This window comes from Perca fluviatilis, chromosome 23 (assembly GCF_010015445.1).
Source record: "Perca fluviatilis chromosome 23, GENO_Pfluv_1.0, whole genome shotgun sequence".
In the NCBI taxonomy this organism is placed as follows: Eukaryota; Metazoa; Chordata; class Actinopteri; order Perciformes; family Percidae; genus Perca; species Perca fluviatilis.
The window spans coordinates 8,056,926-8,081,500 of record NC_053134.1 but is presented as its reverse complement, the minus strand read 5'-3'; the positions used below and the strand labels follow the sequence as shown (position 1 = coordinate 8,081,500).

At 38.5% G+C, this 24,575-nt stretch overlaps 1 protein-coding gene across 4 annotated transcripts in view; it reads left to right on the top strand.

Annotated features, from left to right (window-relative positions):
- The window catches only part of syt1a (synaptotagmin Ia), a 225,276-nt gene that overhangs the window by 168,369 nt on the left and 32,332 nt on the right, over window positions 1-24,575 (top strand). For all 4 annotated transcript variants that reach the window (XM_039792435.1, XM_039792433.1, XM_039792434.1 and 1 more), the window contains 2 exons: window positions 8,877-9,080; window positions 23,883-24,055. In XM_039792435.1, the coding sequence (XP_039648369.1) occupies window positions 8,906-9,080; window positions 23,883-24,055 (348 nt within the window). In that variant the 5' untranslated portion in view covers window positions 8,877-8,905. The remainder of the gene's footprint in view (window positions 1-8,876; window positions 9,081-23,882; window positions 24,056-24,575) is intronic.

Genomic DNA, 24,575 nt, shown 5'->3' with positions numbered 1-24,575 from the left:
TGGTTAAAGAAGTGCTAGCTAAGTGTTCAAATCACAGCTGGAGAGTACAGTGATATTATGCTTTCGCAGTTTGTTGGAAAACAGCAGCTGGTAAACCTGAAGTGATTGTGTGGACTGCCTCATGCCAGCAACTCAGTCAGAATTGCTTTTGTTCGCAGAGTTCATTGTCAACACGAGATTAAAACTTGGTTTTATCAACCTGATTTTATCTGAAAACAACTAAATTATTATTTCATTTTAGTGGTGTTGGTGTGCTGATGTCACATGTCTACAGTTGTGTGTGTGTGTGTGTGTGTGTGTATATATATATATATATATATATATATATATATATATATATATATATATATATATATATATATATATATATATATATATATATATGTATATATATATATGTATATATATATATATATATATATATATATATATATATATATAGTATATGTATATATATATGTATATATATATTTTTTTTAAGATAAAGGATTAGACCCACTTTATAATTCAAGATACATTTATCAAGACAACATTTGTAAGACAAACTAAAAGCAGTGTAATATGTTTGTAAAGTACAGTGTGTGGAAAATTGAGCATTTTAGATTGTAGCTTATTTCATTAGTGAGTTTGATGAAGTCTGAGGGATTTTAGATATTTAACTGAGAGACAGAAATCAAAGTGTCATATTATCAAAGGGCCATGTTTTCCAGATAAATTATTAGGGGATAACATTAGGGTTGGGGGTGGGGCTTCTGCACATCAAAGGGTATTGAGAAGTACATTAACATGACTTGTGATTTCAGGAAAAGAGCTCAGGAAATGTATGTTGTAAAATCAAGAGGGTAAGCGAGCGTCTGAAAAGCGTACCTGCAGTAATAAACCCATGCAGTAATGCAGGAAGTGGGCATTTAGTTTCCATGCTTATTGTGTTTCCACAACAATGTTACTGAGTAAATCTATTGAAATGGCCACCACACCATAACAGAGGAGTGTGATGCGTAAGATGAGAATGCAGAAGTTTAGTCATGTATGTCATGGCTGTAAAACAACAATGAGCATCTGTACATCTTTGCCAAGCGCACACCAGTACAGAAGGCATCAATACATTTTTGGGGAGGGTCATCCCTTTTTTCCATATCATTTTGGAGGGTCATCCAAAATGTATTGCTGGTGAAGGGAGGGTCAGGTCTATTTTGACTAAAGATCCCGAAACTCCTCCGGTGGCCGCTGAAATAAATAAAGAACAATCCCTAATAGACTTCACTGGTCTCAGTGGAAGTCTATGGTGTTGCTTTGGCCATTAATGTTACTGTCTATGTGTAAAATGCATGACTGTCATGAGGATAGCAACTGTTGTCCTTTCGGTGACTTGAAGATATTGGACTGTATATAAGAACAGTTGAAGAGACGAGAGAGAACACTTCAAAGAATCTGATTAATCCCACCAGCGACTCTGTACTTTTTAAGAGAACAAGGAGATTTTTTTCCGCGGTAAATTTCTTCCACAAGTATATTACAAGTATCTCCTCTGTCCTCTCTAATAGATATAAAAGCAGGATAGAAAAAAAACTTTGGTGGCACTAAATGTACACAATTTAAGCAACTGAAAATGTAAGTACAGGAGAACTATAAGGACATGAATGCCAATTTTCAGCAATAACTTTCATGTAGGATAATTAAACAAGACCATGTATCACTTTCAAGATTGATACTCATTTATTTATTGATGTCTGTATGGTTATAAATGAACATCAGAGAAGAAGTCCCATCCAGCTTAATTGGCCACTACTGAGCCATGCTTGCTGGTAGCAGAACACCACTTCTTCTGCCTCTCTTTGTTTTATTTACTCAGTGGTGGACTTTAGCAATGGGCCTAAGTATAACTTCATGTTATAGTGTTAGATGTTATCCAGGATATATGTGTACTAAGAAGTTGTTTAGCTGCCTAAAATGGGGTTATCAGTCATCATTTTTCCACCATCCACTGATCCACTGTCAGAATTGGTTGGTTAATAGGCTTGCTGTTACCAAGAAATTTAAGATTGGGTGTTCTGGATAGTATAGGTAACTGGGAATAAGATTGAAAATCAGATGAAGAAAATTTGATTTGTTTTGACACCCCTGCTGCCAATAACCAAGCTGGACGAAGGACGATTTATCAAAGTCTATCTAATTAACAAGCTACTTGGCAGTCTGTGTGACTTGTGTTTACAAACCCTGGTTTTTCTTATTATTAGGACATATGAATCAAGTCAGTAATTATATGAACTTTTCCATTAAGAAAACCAAGAAAGAAAACCATGTCATGAGTCACGGTAGAGTGATTTTAGTTGTATACATATACAAGTGCATAGACTATATGCTTATGCTTATGTTGAAATACTGCAAAAAGCAGTTGGCTGTGATGCCTCCACACGGCTCTCTCAGACCGTTCCCCAATATGTGAAATTCCAAGTTTTTTTCACAGCCACAAGCACTCACACGCATACGCGGCCGAACCGGCTATCAAAACAAAGAACAGAGAAGCTTGGATTACAACACACACAGAGGGAGTGTGACTTCATTCTCTGCTCAGAACGCCATAACTCCACTATGGCTTTACACTGCAAATATTTTTGTTCATGTTGAGTACAGACCCTTTTTAAAGTTCAAGCCAACAGCAGAAATAATCTACCTCATCTTCTGGTGAGGCTGGTTGGCGTCACTAAATGTGTTATGGGATTAGAGTATGCCACTTTTAGTCTCCTCGTGCTTCCTCTCCAGCCGGTGTTTGAATTTTAATAATCTTATTGCCTCTGGTTCTTCGATGTTCTGTATTATTTGCTCCAAATACGATTTCTGTTGAACATCATGTAATGTCCCGATTAATTGATGTAATGTCAGTGTTTGTATTTAGATCTCTTCACAAAAGGACATTGATTAAGATGTGGAAACATTGGCCATTCTTTAATTTATTTTACTTTGGGCTGCTGACAATTGTACATACATTATCTAATTCTCCATACATATACCTGTGGTAGAACACTATAAGTATAAGTTTGACGTCATGACATTGATAATTAATATTGCTTTATCTGGTCATTATTCACTTTTAAAGTAGCACGTTTGTTTGATGTACACATCAAACATCCGCCGTCCATGGTGCTGACTGGGAGGTTGATGTGTAATATTTGCTGCAGCGGAGTCTTTCTGCTCTTTGATAGATATGCAGGGTCAACTGATAGAGAAAATGGCAGTGTGCATTGTCCATTACTGTCATTCATGTTATGTTGCTACACTTGCTGACACACATTGAAAAACAACTTTAAAATCTGTAAATACCACTTTCCCAGTCCATATTCACTATATATTTAGATAATGTCAATGTAGCACCAAAGTGCTTGAACATAGTTTATACCTCTTGTAATTTAAAATAGATTAAATTCATCTCAAGACAAAATTTTGGATTAACCAAATTTCAGATTAAATCAAGTTTAACTGCACTGATATTATATTATTCTTTTGCTTTGACCCTTTACGTTTTTCTGTTGCTGTCTGCCAACTATGATGTAAAATATTCACCCACATTTCTAGCAGTAACTGGGAATATGTCATTTATAGAGCTCAACAGTGACCCCCAAGTACATTTTTCCATTCATTCACAAAAGAATCATTATATAAAGAGTTTTGAGCTTGGATCTAGGCCAACCAGCTACAAAATAAATTGTGACCATAAAACATTTGATTCGGCGCAGAAATATTGGAAAACCGAAAAAAGGGCAAAGGTACAAGACTGTATAATGATCATAGACTTCAGTGGTAGCAGTAACTCACTAGCCGTTTGTGGCTGCGGTTAACATTTCCACAATAATATTTCCACGATAACATTTTCCACAATAACATTTTCCACAATAGCGAGCTACACCAATCAGAGACATCCCTGGTAGTTCCATCTCTCAGTGTACAGTAGTAGTTCTCCATGACATCATGAAAAAAACATGTCTGTGTTAAAACAAGGTTGATGTCATATGGACTTGTGGCTTCTACATGAGCATAAGCCATCGTTTTCACACTCTCATAGCTCCTGGGAAATCTACCTTGGATGGGTAAAGGTGCAATATGTAATACTGACAGCTAGTGCTTAAAATAGTTACTGCAGTACAAATTCAAAATACTGGAGAGAGTCATCTCCCCCGCCCCCTCCTTCCCAGACTCGAAGTTCACAGGGGTTGCCAGGCTGAGACCGCAGCATCCAACAATGTTACTAGATGCTTGTCTCACATAGGAAATTACTTCACAACACAGCAGAGTAGCTAACGTTAGATGCTGGCTACATTGACAGTCATAAAAGCCTGTGCTCACATGGATCTCTGTACCCGACTGACAGACACACTTTTTTGGTTTAGAATTACGGTAGGAACCGCTAAAACACAACGGGGTCATCCCTATGTTCCCCGGGTCCTATGTTCCCCGCTCGGGGAACATAGGACCCTTCTTTAGAAAAAAGGTCCTATATTCCCTGTTTTTCTGACAAAGGGTCCTATGTTCCCCGCAATCTATCAATCTTTATGGTAGACTCTCAGCATGGCCAGCTGGCCTACCGTCGCATGGCCCACCTTAGGGTTAGATAAAGTGACATAGGGTTAGATAAAGTGACAGACCTGTTGTTGTTTCCCTCCCAGTTGGATTTTCGTGAGGTCAAAAGTGTTTTTAAATGGTTATCACACTCATGTATGTATGTACTAGGGTTTAATCCCGGGAAATACAATTACTGGAAATACACATCCAAACAATTTCTCGTTTCCTGAGAAGTATAACAGGTAAACAGGTAAAACTAGTTTCTATGCATAAACCAAATAGGTTGATACATAGAAAATAAACGTATCACAGAAATACACAAGTCCTTTATGTAAGTACTTTAGACTGGCCACGATTAGCTCTGACGTCACATTTCAAAAAAATATATTAAAAAGGTGACATAGGGTTAGATAAAGTGACATAATTAACAGAGCAGCCAAACAGCCGCATGCAGCTCGAGACCTGCAGGTTTGCCACCCCTGACCTAATCTTTCCTCGTCTAGGCCTATTTGCATATGCGCGTCAAACAGCCCGTAGGCCTACATAGCCCTATTTGCCATGGAATTTGGCAGTAATGGTGGAAAAAGTAACAGACCGGGAAACATAGGACCCTTTTTTTGAGAAAGGGTCCTGGGTCCAGTCTCATACAAAGAGGGGAACATAGGACCCAGGGAACATAGGACCCGGGGAACATAGACACACTCCGAACACAACAACCTCGCCGTCCTCTCCACCCGACAGACAGACGCACGTCCTCGGCTTAGAATTAGCTAACTTTACGGTAGGAACCGCAAAAAATAACACGTTACCTTGCCATCCTCTCTGCCCGACTTACGGCAACAATCGGCAAACACACTGCAAACAGACGGTCCTCCCGATTTACAGCCCATCTCTCTTGGCTTAAAATCACCGTTGTCAGCTACGGCCGCTGAACAGGCTACACGTTGTAAACAGCCGTGGCCCGCTTGCCTGATCCTCCGGTAACGTTAGCAGTTAGCAGGGTTCGCATGGCGCCATTAGCCAGGACCAGTCGGGATCACTTTACTGGCTGTGTCTCAGTTGTTTTTGCAAGTAACCAACTCAGGTACTATAGCTATATAATTCAATGTGAATACACAAATGCTAAAATGACATAAAATGCATGTCCCTTGGAGCCGTGATAAATTAGCCTGATGCTAATGCTTACCTGTTCAGGAGGAAATTAGTCAACTCTGCATCCTTTTGGGTTGTAAGCTGTCTCCATCTTTCATATACATCTTTAATATTTACCCGGGTATTTGTTACGTCTCTGATCACGCAACTGTTGGAAACATGCCATGGTTTTCTAGGTTGTGTAGAATATATCTCCACTGATCCTGTTCGTTTGTTTGCTGCTTTCATGGCTGTACTACCGTTACATCTGTAGCGTGCTGGGTTTACGTTTTTACAGGTATATCTGGCAACCCGGCCTGGCTGTCAAACTGGGTAGATGATAACAGCACACAGGCCAAAACACAAACAGAAATTCTGTCACGGAATGGAAATTTCAAAAGGAGAAAATACTGGCATTAGCATTGTTGTCAGAAAAGATAGTATTTCATGTTTCCTTAATATATGATGATGCATTGGGGTCATTTTGGGATTTATTACAGTAAATATATTACATATTGGACCTTAAATAATCAAAAATCCTTGAATATTAATCGGATTTTAACATCCGCAACATGACTGTTGAAAAGGTTAAAGGTGCCTTTCTTGTCATTCACGAAGAAATTACATTTATCATCTGCATTTAACCCATCCTATATGCCTATAGGAGCAGTCACAGGGACCGACTCCAGTCTTTTGGCCAGTGCCTTTTGGTCATGGGGCACTGACCTAACATACATGTTTTTGGTGGTGGGAAGAAACCCATGCAAACACAGGGAGAGCATGCAAACTCTATACTTAACCAGAAATTGATCCCAGTATTCAAAAGTGCCTACTCGCTGTCGTGCGACAGTGCTAACCACTGAGCCTTAGTTGAGCTATATAGTAGGCGTTTTCTTCATTGCCTCTGGGATCCAATTACCAGTCGACAGCTTGAAATAAATGCAAGTAATTTCCTCCAAGTTTCCCAAGAACAATCCTTCATGTATGTGATGGCCAATCAATTTTAGCACAGATAAATGTACTTTGTTTCTTGCTGGCACTAGTCTCAACAGTAACAATGATAACCTAGATTTGATAGAAACAGGGTTGTGGCTGGTTGCCAGACTGAATTCCCGGATCGGCTGGGAAATCTGGAATACAGTTCAGAGAATGAGAAATGATCTCCCCTTCCCTACCAACTACAGTCAGAGCTAAGTAAACAAGGGAATATGCTTCACACAAGTACTCTGTGAAAGCTGCATAGTGGCCAAAAGCAGATCAGAGTTTGCTTTTTTTTCCCTAGAAAATTATTGTAAAGCTAATAATTAGTACTAAATCAGCTTTGTCTATTATTCCGGAGAATGAAACGCCCAAAGAAAGTGCCCAGATATAGTTAAACTGTATCTGAGAAGCACAAATATTGAAAAGACACTTCATATCTCTGCTGTAATTCAGTCGAAATTGCCTCGCTGCCTTTGCAAACTTAATGGTATACGTTCAAAGAAACAAGAATTGGATTTCAACTCTCTGAAGCTTTTTTTTCCTTCATTTATTGTAAAGATTATATTACGATGAATTGTCACATATTTTGTGCTCAGCTCTTTGAGGTTTAGAAAAGGGATATCATTAGAGGCCTTTCTGTGGATAATATTTCGATTTTTCAATCACATAAACACCTTTAAAAGTGTTTCTGTCGACACCAGTGCAATGCCCTCTGTGAAACAATACTATAAATGGGAAAATGAGTTTAATGTGTACTGTGGCAAAGGAGGAGAATTAGGCCATCAACCTTCACTGTGTACTAGTGGAAAAGCTCTACAACTTTAGTATGCCATTATCCTCTTTGATTGCTATGGTGACAGAGCCACATTACGTATAATAACCTGCGCAGAAAGAGTGGACAATAAATAGTTCCTGTTTGCAGTAGATTTGTCACAGCACTGCAGCTTTGCCCGACAGTCGTGTGTCATGATACTAAGTAGTACACAACACTTGAAAGATGCCTGTGTTAACTAACAGTCACTTATGTCAATAAATTGCCATAATTATTTATTTTCCAATCAAAACATATGTTTTCATAGATCAGTTTTATTATATATTTTAAATGTAGCAATGTTTGTTAAAATGCTAAATATGTGTCAAACCATTTTGAATTAAGTATTGGGGCACTGCACAGACGTCCCAGCCAAAAAGGGTATAGTACAGACTAAAGAAAAAATCTTTTAGTACAAATCCTCGCAAAAATCACACTATAATTAAAATTTTCTTAATTTTAATACGTTTCAGTGAAAATGGGAATATAAATACAAAAGTCATCATTCCTTGCAATATCGTGAATCATGTCGCAATCGCAATATCAGTCAAAATAACTGCAATTAGATATTTTCCTCATATGGTGCAGCCCTATTTGTTGCCCAACGACACCAAAACAAATTGCCTACCATAGCTTTTAAGTGTTTTAGTTATTTATGAAGCAAAAATGCAGAGGAGTATATATTTTGGTTGTTATAACACCATGAAGTCACAGAGTATTTAATGTTATAGTAATATATTGTAAGTGACTCATTCTGTTGGCAGTATTGAAACTTCATTTCAACCATCCTTCCACGATGATAGTCAGGTGATGACTAACTGTTCAGGGGTGAGGCTGCTGCAACATACAGTACATTATACATGACTGTATCCACACATAAAAACGTATACAAAGCACCGGTTAACATAAACCGCACATTGTTTTCTTCGTCCCCCTCACAAAAAGGCCTGAATGTAAAGTAAATACACCTGTTGTGTACAAAGAGCATGGTGTGATAAGATAGTGGACGAGTAATCTTCCCTTCATTGCAACATTATTAACTGTACTTTCGGTTGACTTCTAAGAGCACAGAATTTCAATTAAGCCAGTACCAGCTGTGATTTACTGCCTACGTTGTATGTGAGTAATAAATAATCATTTTATCTGTGCTCTGTGATGCTAATCTGGAGTTTAAGCAATGAGTGAGTAGCTTTGTTCTGAATTCAGCGTGCTGGCCAATTCATTCTGGACCCAAGCTGATGTTTACCCAGGCTGAGCCAGCAGCTGCTCACACGGTCTGTGTCAACTCAGTCATCTGACAAGGCATGCTCACTGCCTCTGACATGCATCTGTCACGGCGGCAAAAAATAAAATCTAACCCACTCTGTTTGGTCTTTGTCTTTCTCCACTTGTACAGCATCTGTCTGGCTGCCCAGTATCGCCATCATGACTGAGAGTCGAAGGGAAGCACTTGCGGCGGCGGCGCCCGAGCCCACCACCGCCTCCTCCTCCACAGCTGGCTCCAACACCACCAACATGGCCGGCCCGGGCACCGGCGAGAAGGATGAGGCATTTTCCAAGCTGAAGGACAAGTTCATGAATGAGCTGAACAAAATCCCATGTAAGTGTGTCTACTTTCTCCGGCATAACAGTGGGCCATTTTTTGAGCCAAAACAAATAGTTAATTTATTGATAAGTGACCCAACCACATTCTTCTGTGATAGTAAAGTGAATATTTGGACTGTTGGTACAACAATTTCAAGGCATTCTGGGAAATTGTGATGGACTTTCTTTACTATTTTTGACATTTTGTAAACCAAACAATTATTGAATTAATCACAAAAATAATCGTCAGAACATACAATAGTGAAAATAATTGGTAGTTTCAACTTTTAACAACTTTTACATTCATGATGTGTTTTTGCCCCTTAAACACTGACTCCAAAACCACACAATTCATCTAAACAGACCTGTTGTTGTTTCCATCCCAGTTGGATTTTCGTGAGGTCAAAAGTGTTTTTAAATGGTTATCACACTCATGTATGTATGTACTAGGGTTTAATCCCGGGAAATACAATTACTGGAAATACACATCCAAACAATTTCTCGTTTCCTGAGAAGTATAACAGGTAAACAGGTAAAACTAGTTTCTATGCATAAACCAAATAGGTTGATACATAGAAAATAAACGTATCACAGAAATACACAAGTCCTTTATGTAAGTACTTTAGACTGGCCACGATTAGCTCTGACGTCACTTTTCAAAAAAATATATTAAAAAGGCTTCACAACTTTCATCAATGCTGTTTTTCAGCAGCCTTGCAACTACATGTGATGTCTATAAATACATCCCCTCTGATTCAAACCACTCAATCCATTTAGTGTGATTCTAGTGTGACCGTGACTAAAAAAATTGTGTGAGTGAACTTTTGTTGATGACGCACAAGGATACTCCAGTGTTACTCGTGACTTTTGATAAAAGACTTTCAATGAATCAGGTGAACAAATAATTGACTACATCTTTCATTGTCTTGCTTGAGTCAACAAATTCAAGTATTTCTTGCACTGAATGGCTCAGATGGAGTTGTCTGTTAACTTAATTATTTGAGTGGAGATAAACATCTGGCAGCAATGATTTAAGAGTTTGACATGATAAATTGCTAAATTATGCGTAAGATTTTCAGTCTTTTTATCTTGTGCTCTATGTCAAAACTGTTTCTTAATTTCCACATAATAAAACACACCAATTCAATGTTATTTATAGTATCAAATCATAACAAGAGTTATCTCAAGACACTCAAGATAGATAGAGTAGGTCTAGACCACACTCTATAATTTACAAAGACCCAACAATTCCCCCAAGAGCAAGCATTTAGTGCAGTGGTGGCGAGGAATAACTTCCTTTTAGGCAGACATTCTGTCCTTTTATCACCGAACCTTCCAACTAAATATTTCCACTACTACATGTTTTTGCCTGAAGAATTAGTATTAGGTTTTCGAGAATATGGTTGTATGGTGTCATCCAGGATTAAGCACTGTGTGGAGATCCAATGTTTTTTTTCATTCAGCAGGAATCTAAAGGTAAATATATCAACAGGCTCATGTGGAAGTAATTCTCACAACAGGAAATAGCTGCTGTGGAAGAGAAGACCTATTTCTGTGGCAAAGGCACAAATGACACCACCAGTCGTGCTCCCCTTTCCAGAGAACTAATTTTATTGTCAGATAACTCATGGTTTCAGCTAGTGATCTTGAATAACACATTTTCATTAATGGAAAATGAGAACATGTTTTGATTTGTGTGCTTTGTGCCAAGGGTAAATAAATAGGGTCAACAATGTTCTTTACTGTGATTCCAATATGGGGCTACTGAGGTTTGCAAATGAATTGCTATTCCTACAACATCTAGCCCAAGCCTGACAACTTTTTCCACATCATCTTTAAAAGTAGACTATTCATTATTGCTTCAGAATTTTGACATTGTAATCTGGAGGAAAAAAACTAAATCTGGGCTTCTTTTTGTATACCCTAGGCAGAAAAGTTATCTGAGAGCTTCCCAAAAAAACATCTGTCCTTTACACAGGGTTTTAGATTACTGTTTTCTCACCGCATCCCCTCAATCAAAAGCAGTGTTTGCTCACAGGTGCTGCCAAACTGATGATGAACGACCCCAGACTTGTTTACTCCGTGGAATATCGATACTGTCTAGAGAAAGTCGGGTGGCAGATTTAACAAGGAATATGCGAGAGGAGAAGCTGCATGCTCAGCTAATGCTGCTGCAGAAGGTTTTCTTTTGGGTTTATAACCCAGTTTAAGCCAGGCAGGCTTTGAGGCTCGGTGCATGGGGCTGTCAGACTGGCCTAACTTGTTGCTGAATTTCTATCCATCAGGATCTGCAGGACATATATCTCTGAGCAGGGGATACATTTACTGTGCTTGCTTTTTTTTTAGCTATTCTAAACATTTTCAAGGAAAAGTCCCAAATATACAGTATGTTTACATGCATATATTATCCAGTAATCTCACCTTCCAGTTTGGTGAGGTCTATTCCTAAAGAGATAGTTTTGTTATGGTTTTCACATTCTTTTGGATGCGCTGTAGGTCTGCAACTAACACATTTAATTATTCTGTTGAGCATTTATCAATTATTCTGTTGATTGTTAGTCTATGAATTGTCAGATAATAGTGAAAAATGTCCATCACAAGTTCCCAGAGTTCGAGGTGACGTCTTCAAATTCCTTTTTTTATTTTTAAATCTGTCTAACAGTATAAACCCCAAAGATAGTAAATTTACATAGATGTAAAACCAAGAAAAGCAGCAAATCCTCACATTGGAAACGCTGAAACCAGTTTTTTTGCTGGATATACACACTAAATAAAAATAACATTTTAAGAAGTAGAGAAAGGTAGAGAAATGCACCCCCCTACAGGGATGGAAACCAGAGGCAATACGTGATAATTAAAACAACATGATTGTGATGCACAGAATGTGTGTACAACGATTCCTTCTGCAACAAAAATAAATCTGTCTAATCAATTTATGAATTAGCCTTCCAGGTCCACAAAAACATGAACACACACACGGAGTATGTAATCACACTCAACCATATTGTGACTTCTCATTGAGCAGAGGGGTTGCCTCCAAGGAAACCAGTGTATTGAATTTCTTAGTACGTTTTCTAAACACCCAAGGCTTTACTTCCCGATAACAATTAACCTCTGTGCACAGAAGCTGTTTGATCCATGACTGCTGGCTCCACCAGCCATTACCCCAAATAACACAGAAAAGCGATTGACATTTTAAGAAAATAAAGTTGTTGTTTTTTTTTATAAGGGGGTTTGTGCTTTTAGGCAGCCAAAGGCAATCACAAACATTTTTACAAGCTGCAAAACGATTAAATTAAAATGTGTTTTGTTGCCTCTAGTGGAGCAATCTGTTATATTTTGTCTAATTTAAGAATTCAAGAACACTTGAAACTTGCATTGTTATCAAACCTTATATTTAAGTCCCACCTTTGTAAGGACATTGGAAATTGTAAGCAGAAGCAGGTCTTTTTTTTTTTTTTGTATTTGACAAAATCAAGACAGCATTTATGTTCATGTTGTCTCTCTCTCTCTCTCTCTCTCTCTCTCTCTCTCTCTATATATATATATATATATATATATATATATATATATACACAGCTTATGGTTACAGCTAAAAATACAGAAAAATAAGACTAAAATATTTAGTGGTCTAACTGAAGGCAAAGGAAAGGCCAAACACAAAAAGATACGCCAGAGCTTGAATGTGTCTCAACTTGTTTGACTTTGTGGCTGCTCACAGTCATCAGACAGCAGAGTTTATTAAGAGGGATTACGGTGCTGGATCAACAGAGCCATTCGTCTCTATCTTCTGCTGCTCTGGTGACAAGCCCTTGTTGTCTACTCTTTGCCCTCGCTTTGCAAAAGTTTGCCCTCCATGAGACACCATCAGGAGCTAGTCAAACCCAAGCCAGATCAGTCTCAACCAGCACCAGCTTTCCCTCTAACTCTTCAGTCAACAGATGGGAAACAGATCTTCTGTCTTCTCAGAGATTCTGTCAGCATTTGAGGGTCAAATATATGTTATGTGTCTCTGTGCTCTAGCTTTTGTAAACATGATAACTTGTTTGTTCTGTTTGCCACCTGTGAACACTCAGAAATAGCTGAATATGAGCAACAGCCCAGACAGTTTGTGTTTTTGTTTTTGTTATAAAAGGCTTAAGTGGTATCTGGCTTTTGGATGACAACATCCATCCTTATAGAGAGCTGAAGGCTGACCCCTTTTCAAGATTGCCTCTGTTCCAAACCAAACTATTGGACAAACTTCAAGGAATACTTTGCCGATTTCAATCCAGCTCTGTGTCATCTTTGTGTGGGAGTGTCTGCCAGTGTGTTCAGATAAAAGGTGTTTGCCTTCCCTTCGTGGCGCCAGTGCACGGAGCTTAGAGCAGCTGTGGTCTGACGAAATCTCAGTGGACCTCCGTGACAAGTTTTGCGTCATCTGGCGGATTTCAGCAGACCACAGCTGCTCCGAGCCCCATGCACCACTGCCAGGGAAGGAAGGCACACACCGTGCATGTAAACACACTGCCCACACTGCCATGACACAGAGCTGAATTGAAATCAGCAAAATATGTCGCAATTCATCCAATAGTCTAAGCGAAATTTCAAAACCACAAATGTCACCCTTATGTTGGCACTAGAGGAAAATTCAGGGGGTCACCAAAGTCAGTAGGATTAATCCTCTGGGGATCATGAATGTCTATACAAAATGTCATGGCAACATACAATAGTTGAGTTGAGATATTTCAGTCTAGTGTGGCTAAAAACATTCCCTCTTAAAATGTATATTGAAAACGTAAAGCCTGTGTAATAGAAGGTACCAGTGGGATATAGGTCCAACAGTTCACTCTCAGAAGTTGTTTACTTATATGTGCTTATATTTGGTGTTGCCCAAGTTCAAATGGCCAGATGAGCTGAACTAACAGTGGAACACTGAATCATTATATAGATCATCTCATATATATAATTATATATATATATATATATATATATATATATATATATATATATATATATATATATATAAAATTTATTTTTCAGTGTTAATACACTGTTACTCTGAAGGCAAAAAAACAGAGCTTTTTTATTATGCACAAAATTGAACTGCTCTACTTTTTTATGTTTATGAATTACAATCGGTGCTCTTCTGTCTTGTATCATTTTCACATTATTGGTGTAAATCCATCTCATGTACTGTTGGATTTCGATGGGTCTTTTCTGATAATAATCAGAATAATAGACCAGACGGAACAGATATACCCAATTTAACCAAATCACAAATGAATAGACCAGCTTGGGTTTTTGGTACAAGAGGTGAAATACACACACAGTTTTCATCAGTCATCAGTTTCTATATAGCCAGTCATTGTTGCAGGAGATGCTCCGTGTTGCAATCGCATTGTTTGCTTAAACAAGCCAACAAGCCACAGCGGGGAAAGGGCACGGACAGAGTGTTGCTCTCATAAGCATAACAAGATATAATGTTGAGGTTAATTGACCAACAGGGTCCTGTCACATTGGATTTGTTGCAGCTGCTGGAAGTGGATATAACCCAGATGCAATATTACACACACACACACACACACACACACCCTTTTAAATGCATCCATCAAGCTCAATCCAGTTCATAAAAGCTTTCTGTCAAATATAAAGTGCTCTGTGATACCAGGGATGTAGAGACCGAACTCCTTTTAAATGCAGAGTTGAGTCGGAACAGAGACATCTTATAGGACTGGCATTGATATTTATGACATAAATTTAAAGTATTCGTCAATGTAAGTGGCAAAAACTAATGCTGATCCGGGTCAATATAAATTACTGCTTTACTTGAAATGATATCTCAATCTCATGACTATCTCACCAAAAGGTCCATTTAGTAGCTGTTCTGAAGCTTTTGACTGTATCAAAATATCTTCCTCTGCAGATGGAGGCGCCCAGTTGTAATGGAAATATTTGGGTTTTTTATTTAGAGAGTACTGCACTACTACAGTATGGGCTAAATTGTATTAGATCAAATCTTTACTTGCATATTCATCATGAGTTCATAATGGTCATTGATTGGAGGTTGAAGATTGTTTAAAACATTTTTGATATTTTTTGTCATGCTTGAGATTTTTTTATCCGGGTCCCAGTAAGAATCAGAGAGTAGAGTTTAATTGCTATAGGAATCAGAAACGGACTAAATCAACTTTGTAGATTTATGTTCTGTGTTTTATTCCACACAATGTCTTATATACACCCATTGTAGAAGGAAAAAGTCCAAAGTCCAAAGGCAGACTTAAAGACCGTAGAAGGCGGAACTACTGTAGAGTTTAGAATATGTCACTCACAGTGTTGCAAGTACTTTAAAAGCTTTTCTCATTGTTTAGTGCTCTAGTGCCATACCATTTTAATGATGGTGCTGAAAAAAGTGATTTGAGCCTAGAGGACCAGCAAAAATGTATTTCATCATGCGCAACCCACCCATTAGAGAAACTCCATTTTCTATGCCATGTTGCTCGGCAGAACAAGCGATAAGTGCTGGGAGTTGAAGTGCAGTGTGCATGCTGCCAATAGTCCCTCTCGCTCTCTTTCACTTTCTCGCTCTATTTCTCTCTATCTCGAGAAAAGACACTCACACAATGTAGTTAATTAGGGGATGCTTTTATTGCTTTCTGGGACTCAGGTTTCTTTAATTAAGGAACACAGAAGTGCCTTTCACTGGAAGACACACACGCTTGATGAATAAGATAAGGACTGGGTTCATGCATTGATTTTCACTGTAACTGGCTAAATTGCATTCCATCAGGCGTCGTGAGCTTTGATGAAATGCCACAATGAGTGTAGACTGACATAACCATTTAGGGGTTATTAAAGAAAGAGTTTACATTGTGTTTATTTAGATTTTTGTTAATCAGAGCTATTCTATTTGGGGGACAAAATAATCTGTTTCTTTAGAGAGCTGATTGCTTATCGTTTGTATATGCGAAGTACAAGTAGTTGTTCCTGAAATGTGCCACAGTATCTTCAGAGGTATAAGAAACAAATGCTCATGTTTTGTCCAAGGTTAGAGGTGTTAAGCAGGATTTTGCCAAAAGAACTGGAGATGTAGCCAAAACTTCTCTGCAAAGTCAGGCATGCAGGCTCTGAGCACAAACACACTTGTACTGCATTCTATTAAGGCACCCATGAAGGGTTTATACATCGTGACAATGGCTTTAATTGTATTAAAAGCTTTATAGATCAGATTTAAGCACTTAAACAGAACAACATTTGTTGCCAGGCTGTGAAAAATCCATGAGACTGATTGGACAGTTTGACTTCCGATCTTTTGGAAAACATCTGCACAGCATCTGGACCAGAATTTTACAACTTAATAACTTATCAACATTTACAAGTATTTATAAATGGATTACTAAAACATAGCTAGATCACAACCAAAGGATAAACAGTGTAATTTATAAATTATCATGGGTTTCTTACTTTCTACTGTAATAAATCATTAGGTCTGCAGTTATAAATGTGAATAAGTTGCTAATAAAGGGGTTTAATCTTTCTAATCTGCAGTTGTAAATGTTAATAAGTTATAAATAATGGAAGTTTTGTCCAGAGCCACTGTGGCACTTTTTCAGAACATCAGAAAAAAAACTATTTTTTATTTAAGCTATTTATAGCAGCAGTAAATGTATTAACCCTTAATTAATTTATTAGTTATGGTGACTTTATGGCTCTTTATAAATGGCATTTAATTAAAAAGATTCCCAATAGAAAATCTGTCGCTTTTTATGTATCTAAGGTACAAACCCCCAAAAACTCTACCTGACCCACAGTTTATTCTCAGTATGGTTTCAAGATTTTAAAGGAAACGCTGTCAGTTTTGGATGGCTCATAGTAAACAAGTCCCATCCAGTGCCACCTCCATCACCACACCACGCTCCGGGGCAAGGCCAAAAGCTGTAGATCACTCACTGTTTTTCCTCGGAGGAGAGTGCTTATTGATTTTGTCAACAGAGCATCGATTTTTCTCCCCTCTCTCTCTCTCTCTCCCCCCTCGGACCTCGGCAAGAAACCATAGCTGAATGCTGGTGAGCAAAACCCCAGAGTGTTATATAGACAGTAATATACTTTTTTGTTTTGATGGGTCTTTTTGGAGTTTTTCAGATAAAGTCTTGGCTTATTTTTATCTATTGGTTTGTTGGATGTATGGCCACCATTGGGCTTCTTCCATGATGTTAACTGTATTTTGTCTTTCATCAAAAAGAAAATGGATATTTTTTTCTATTTGTTTCTTCAATATTGAATATTTTTCAGATGTGGCAGTCCAAATTGCCTCAGTAAGAAGTATTCCCTTTGCCGTTCAGAGTAGTAAGCACTGACAAGACCAAAAAACATACAAACATACCTAAAGTTGGCTGATTTGTCTGTTATTCCTTTCTATTAAAATGAGGGGTGGGCTGCCAGGTGTTTGGTGTCTGCTGAGTAGAATGAAGGAGCAGCGATTATGACTGCTGAAGGGAGAAGTCTGTTGCAAGGTCTCTCATTATTTTCAGCCCATCTGGACTTTATGTTGTCTCTCCACTGTGTGTGTGTGTGTGTGTGTGTGTGTGTGTGTGTGTGTGTGTGTGTGTGTGTGTGTGTGTGTGTGTGTGTGTGTGTGTGTGTGTGTGTGTGTGTGTGTGTTTGTATGTGTGTGTGTGTGTGTGTGTGTGTGTGTGTGTGTGTGTGTGTGTGTGTGTGGGGTAGCTGAGTGCATGCACCAGGGAGCACTAAGCTGTCTGCTGCTGACTATAGTTGAGATAGGTGTCACTGTGTTTGCAGCTGGCTGTTAGAGCCGTCATTGTGTTGTTGAGTGTCTTGACAGTCTGTAGGTAACAGAGTTGACTGCTGGAGGAAGCAGTCAACTCATATGCCAGTGCCACTCGCATCAAATTGCCTTTTCTGATATGTCATCTTAAAATTTTATTTCAAAAGCAGGGTATCTCCAGGGCTAGAAAAGTCTTAAAAATCATTGATTTCAGTTCCCTCAATAGACTGGTAATACCTGCTTAAGGCTTGTAAAACTACAAGCTCCCCTCTTTACTAATCTGTGTATCAAATCTATCCAATTATTTTGTCAATTTATTTCCATTTGTATTCATGGTGTCTCAAATATTTTGTTAAAGGACAATTCCGGCGCAAAATGAACCTAGGGGTTAATAACATATGTGTACCGAGTCGGGGCAGAGGGTAAATCGCTATTAAATTATTAAATTGCTATTTGAGCCTTGTTAGTGGTATAAAATAGCGATTTACCCTCTGCCCCGAAAGCTAGCGTTGGCAGATAATCACCGGTTTGCGATAGCTTGTTTCAAGCTAGAGACACATTCGATTAGCATGAAAACATATCCCAGAGAAAGATCGACTCAAGTACTACTTCAGTACAAATTCAAGCTACTTTACTTGAGTATTTCTCTTATATACAACTTAATACTTTTACTCCACCACATCCCAGAGACAAATATTGTACTTCTTACTCTACTACATTTGTCTGACAGCTTTAGTTACTTTTCAGATTACATTTTCTTTTCTGATAAACTGAAAAACTAAGTGTTTTTTCATAGGTTGAGATAATTATCCTACTACTTCTTAAGCTAAATAAAAACTTTAAAAAGCCTCTTGGATCAGCTTGAAAATGCTTCGTCATAAAGCTGAAAACAGGGCTATTTTCCTGACACCATTAAAGATACGTGGTTCTCACAGGACAGCGACGCTACAAACATATGATGATCTTATAGAATATGATGCATTGCTGTAGATTAAACTACCCAACAGTATATAAAGGAGTTCAAATGTGCACAACCTTAAACATCTACAGCAGTAAAATGCAACATACACTAATGCAGCAGTAATATTAATCCAGAAACATCTATCTATAATCTATCTATAATTCCAGGAACGTCTTTCTCTGTCTGTCTGTCTGTCTGTCTGTCTGTCTGTCTGTCTGTCTGTGTGGGTGTTAAGCGCATATCTCTCGAACCGTTAGTCCGATGGATTTCAAACTTGACAGGTGTCTTGCTATGGGCACGAGTAAATGCTTTGGCGTTGTTTGGATAAGAAATGCAAAAGTTATCCTTAAATATACAGGTAAAAGAAGCACACATTAGCTTTTACCGCTCTAGCCGCTGGCCCCTCCCCCTCTGCTCACTGAGTGAGCAGTGAGCAGGAGCAGAGACAAGAGAGAGAGCAGCGGAGCTTTGGCAGCTAAAATGTGTGCAAAGTAGCACTACTTGGACTGTCTTTGACTTTTGAATAAACAAACGACAATTCCCGAATTTAAGGACGTTTCAGAATCCCACACATGCAAGGCACAACCAGCTACAACAAGTGCAGACAGAGCGTGATCTCACTTATAGGCAGGCTATCTATCTTATAAAGCCAGACGTATCTGTAGGCCTACAGTCTCTCTCTCTCTCTCTCTCTCTCTCTCTCTCTCTCTCTCTCTCTCTCTCTCTCTCTCTCTCTCTCTCTCTGCGCGCGCAAACACACACACACCGGTTCTGGTGGTTGATGATCGCAGATATGTGCTGTTTAGCTCTCATAACGGGCCGGGTGGGTAGCACACTGCTGAGTCCATGACGCTAATGTCTGATTACTCCACATTTTAATTGTGATATTTTGTGATTACATTCTGATTCTGCAATGTTCTCTGTCAGGTAAATATATAAGCACAAGTCTTCCTCCATAGGCGCCGATTAATGTTTTCCTCCGTGGGTGCTCATGCGCACATGCCCTTTAAAAAAAAAAATTTAAAAAGTAGTCAAAAAATGTTTGCATTTCAGAACCTTAGGAAATGGACAGCAGCCGATACAAACACACTATTAACTCAATAATAAAGCCGTAAAGTTTCAACAACGGACAGCGCCACTTCTCACAAATACAGATAGGATTGGAGATGAGAAGTTTAACTGACCACTAGAGTTTAGATCGGCCCAAAAAATCAAGCCCGACCCAGCCCGAGCACGTTGTGTCTGAGCCCGACACGACACATTAACTGTAATTATGAGCCCGAGCCCAATTTAAACCGACACTTTTTTTAACACATGGGCCGTTCTAACTGACATTCTCAACTACAATTACGAGTTGTTTGAACTACAGAAATCTATTTAGAATAATGCAACAAGGACGAAGCATGTAAACTGCGCTGTTAGTTTATTCAGCCCAGCAGGCCCGGTGTGATGCGTGCGAGAGGAGGAGACCCCGCGCATGACACGTGTTGCATTTTGTAACTGCAGCCTAACTTTTGTACACATTTGTTACTTTTATATAGCCTCTATATATTTATAATATTTCTGATTATGGCATAGCTTTCTTCCCACCCAATTAGGCTTTAAAAAAAAAATAAAAATAAAAAACCGCTTGATCAAGGGTCCGTCCGGGCTCTGGGGTAGGCCTAGCCTATCAACCGCGATCAGCTTCGTGAGAAATTAAGAACTCTCTGCACTGGTGGTGGATGTCGTCGATGCACTTGCATCATTAGCTTTGCTTTTTTAATAACAAATCTGTCCATTTAATTCTCACTCTGATTACCTAACGCACATATGCACGCACTGTGGGGGTGAGGGGGACGGAGGCATTTTCATCGCAGGGGACTGACAGCACATAACCAATCACATTATGACAGACGCTCCACTTAGCACCAATTGCAATGTTTAATTTTAAATGAATGTAGCCTACTGGCAGTCTAGCACACGTGGGTGCTCAGTGGAGGCTGGTATTTTCCGTGGGTGCTCGAACTCCGGAGCACCCACGGTATCGGCGCCTAGGTCTTCCTCTGATGTAGACGTAGCCTACACTAAGTCAATAGATAGTAGGCTATACAGTGGAGTTGCATATTAAGTGGTTCAGGGTCCTTCTGTAAGTCATTTTGGGGTACACTTTGGTTTTGATAAATTCTACAAGCAGCAACACCACAGGCCAAGCAATCAGCCCATTTTCAACGGGCACAACACTAGTCAGATATAATAGGAAAAAACACGGACAGGGAACATTTTACTGCGCTATGATTACTTTTACTTTTGATACTTTAAGTACATTTTGTTAATAATACATACTTTTAAGTAAGGTTTCGAATGCAGGACTTTTACTTGTAGTGGAGTATTTTCACAGCGTGGTATTATTACTTTTACTTAAGTAAATTATCTGAATACTTCTTTCACCACTGAATGTGCATTATAACACATATTTGAATGCTGTGATGAAGTTATAAGTATGAACAAGCCCAGACTTTGTGTTTAAATATAACTCAAGTGGAAAACACTTAAAGATTAACGAATATGTCTCTCCAACCTTCCTGCTGGCAACTGAATGCACTATCAAGGGAGAGTTGGCTCTTGGCATAAACACACCACAGTAAAGTGACATTGTCCAAACTAAAAGAAACATCTAGTTTTAGATTTGTTTTTTAGTTTCAAGACTTTGTTTATTTTATGCTGTCTTGAAAGGTTAAAAAATGTACAGAAATCCTAAATCCTAAAACTTAGCCTCAAGGTTATAATACATGATAAGCTGTGCAAGCCGGCTCAGTTCTCTTCACACAAAAACCATATGGCTCAGCTGGAAAGCATAAAAGAAATGTTTTGACAAGGACAAATAAAGGAGATACTGTATCTGGGATAACTGGGAAACTATATTATTATATGACTGTGGGATCAGAATATTTGAAATGAAAGCGACCCTCTCTCTATTGTTCTATAACTTCCCCTGGACTGAACTCTAAATGTTCATGTTTAATTTAACCAGTGAGATTAGGCTTTTTTGAGCAGGTCTGCCTCTGACAACGTTTTATATCTAAAACTGCAGTCTACCTGTAAAATATTCTAAGCCTTAATTCCCAACAAAAAAAGACTAATTCCATATTGTTTTTTTAAAGGTAATGTGGTAGCAGAGAGCATGGGAAAAATGTGTGTCAAACCGTGAACCCATTTGATTTTACTGCATCATTGGCTTGTCATGGTTGTGCCTCTCAAGGCCGTCCTGCAAAATTACCACCGCTCTCAGTCCCAGCAAGCTCTGTGTTGCCGGTGATTGCTGTGAAAGTGTTTCTCTGTGAATCTTTTGTTTAAATGGCAAGTGGAAAATGCCAACATCTGTTACTTCCACTAAATTGGCTAAAGCTGTTCAGTCGAGTCTTGTCCTGCTAGTCAGGACCGATCGTTGGGAGTCTGGCACTTCTTGATGGACCCAGGCGCTGGCTTAGGTGCTGATCCAGTGTGCCACCTCTGCAATAGTGTTAATTTTGTCACATTTTTTATTTAGTCTTAGTCTTGTGCCAAATGTCCTTGTTAGTTTTAGTCATATTTAGTCATTCACATATATTTTTTTGTTAGTCAAGTTTTCGTCGACTAAAAGTCTCGTCATTTTAGTCTAGTTTTATTTAAAAGAGAACTCAAGGTATTCAAGGAAAAAAGGGGGAGCTCTCCGCTTCTGCAGACCACAACAATCCGGTGCAACCAAGGCAGGACACAACAGAACAAATAGCAAAAAATCGCCGGTGCAGCACGGATGTCTTCTACTTGATGATTTTATGCATAGTTACATAGTTTTTATGCATAGTTACATCTTCATCAGAGTCCAAGACTCTGAAGATGTAACTATGCATCGAAACGTTAGTCACTGTTATGCACCTTAAGAAATAAAATCCTCAAGTAGAAGACATCCGTGCTGCACCGGCGATTTTTTGCTATTAGAACTCAAGGTATCTTAGTCAAGTTTTAGTCAACTAAAAGTCTCGTCATTTTAGTCTAGTTTTAGTCAAAAGAGAACTCAATATATCTTTAGTCAAAACATTTTAGTCTTTTTTTAAATAACAAATTATTTCTGAGACTATTTCTGATAACCATTTCAGTCAAATAGTTTTATAAAAATAAATTATATAAAGTTAAATAAATATCGAGCCTCCTTCTTATTTCACCAGTAAAACGACAAAAACAACCACTGAATAGGAAAATGGTATTTTATAATAACATTGAACGCAGCACGAGGCTGGCAAGGCGAGTTTGAAGTGAACGCGACATATGTGTTGTTTTTCAGACAACGGCAGCTACAGACTGTTGTACATCCCCCTGTTGTAATCCTCTACAGTGAAATACAGACAAACCTTTACACCGTTTAGCTGTCAGCATTTTAACTGTGTTTACTCCAGCTGCTAGCTAACGGTAGGCTAAGGTTACCTGCTGTGAGGTAGTGTTAACTAGCTAACGGTAGGCTAACGTTACCTGCTGCCAAGTATAGTATGTTTCGGTTGTCTCTAACGTCCGTTTAGGAGCATCAAAAGCACAGGCATTTAAGTGGCACCGAAATCCGCGTTGCTATTCTGTCCGGTAGATAACGGTCGTTAAGGCACCGGTCGGTGCTGTATTAGCACTGGGTCTCGGTACCCAACCCTAATAACAGCTGGATATTCTATCTCATGATGGAAAAGTAGAGACGATTGTAGACGAAAATGAAGAGAGATTTTTTTTTATTTTATGCCAAACATTTTAGTCTCGTCTTTTTTCGTCAACAATAATGCATGTTAATTTAGTCTTAGTCAGCGTTTTTGGACATTGGCGCAGTCTCGTCATCTTCTCGTCTTAGTCATGGAAAACAAGGTCGTTGACGAACATATTTAGTCTTGTCTCTTCTGACGAAATTAACACTACTCTGCAGGCACATTCCAGCTTTTATTTCCCCATTTGGTATAATCACTACATGTTGGAACTGCAAATGCTACTTTGGCCCAGTTCACTAAATTGTTGCTTTTACCTCAGCATGATGCAGCAACATTTTATTTCTCCCAGAAGCTTGATCCAAACTCTTTTCCCCTTTGCTCTTTCCCCAGTGCCATCATGGGCCATTGTCTCTATTGCCTTTGTGGCTATCATTCTGGTGTTAGCATGCTGCTTCTGCATCTGCAAAAAATGGATATTCAAGAAGAAAAACAAAAAGAAGGGCAAAGACAAGGGCAAGAATGCCATCAACATGATGGACGTCAAAGATGGAGCCAAAACTGAGGTAAACACTTTGAACTTTTGTTGCTTCAAATCCAGAAATGTATCCCTTAATAACGCCTTTACTGCCAAAACATTTAGTTTGTGCTGGATCCTCTGTGCATGATGTTACACTAGAAGTTAAAAATGATTTATCCAGAAATATATCTTAATTATATTCAATAGTGTTAAGTGTTTTTACGATTTTTGATGTGTTCAACATACTTTTTCTTTTTATAGTTTTAGTACTCCTAATGCTGTGTCATGACAGGTTTGATTTATTACATTTGCAGTAACTCCAACAACACATTAAGTTGTGTTTTTCCCAACAGTATGATTATAATTTCACTGCAAAAAAGTCCCTATTTTTTAATGCTATAGCTGCTACTGTACTGTATGTATTTTGTATGTCTTATGTATTAATCATTGCCAAAGAAATACATACAGTATTACCTAGGATGATATTTTACCACTTAATTAAAAAAATATTTCAGTCTTATTACAGGAGAGTTAATGGAAGTCATTTAAATGGCTTCAGATTGAAG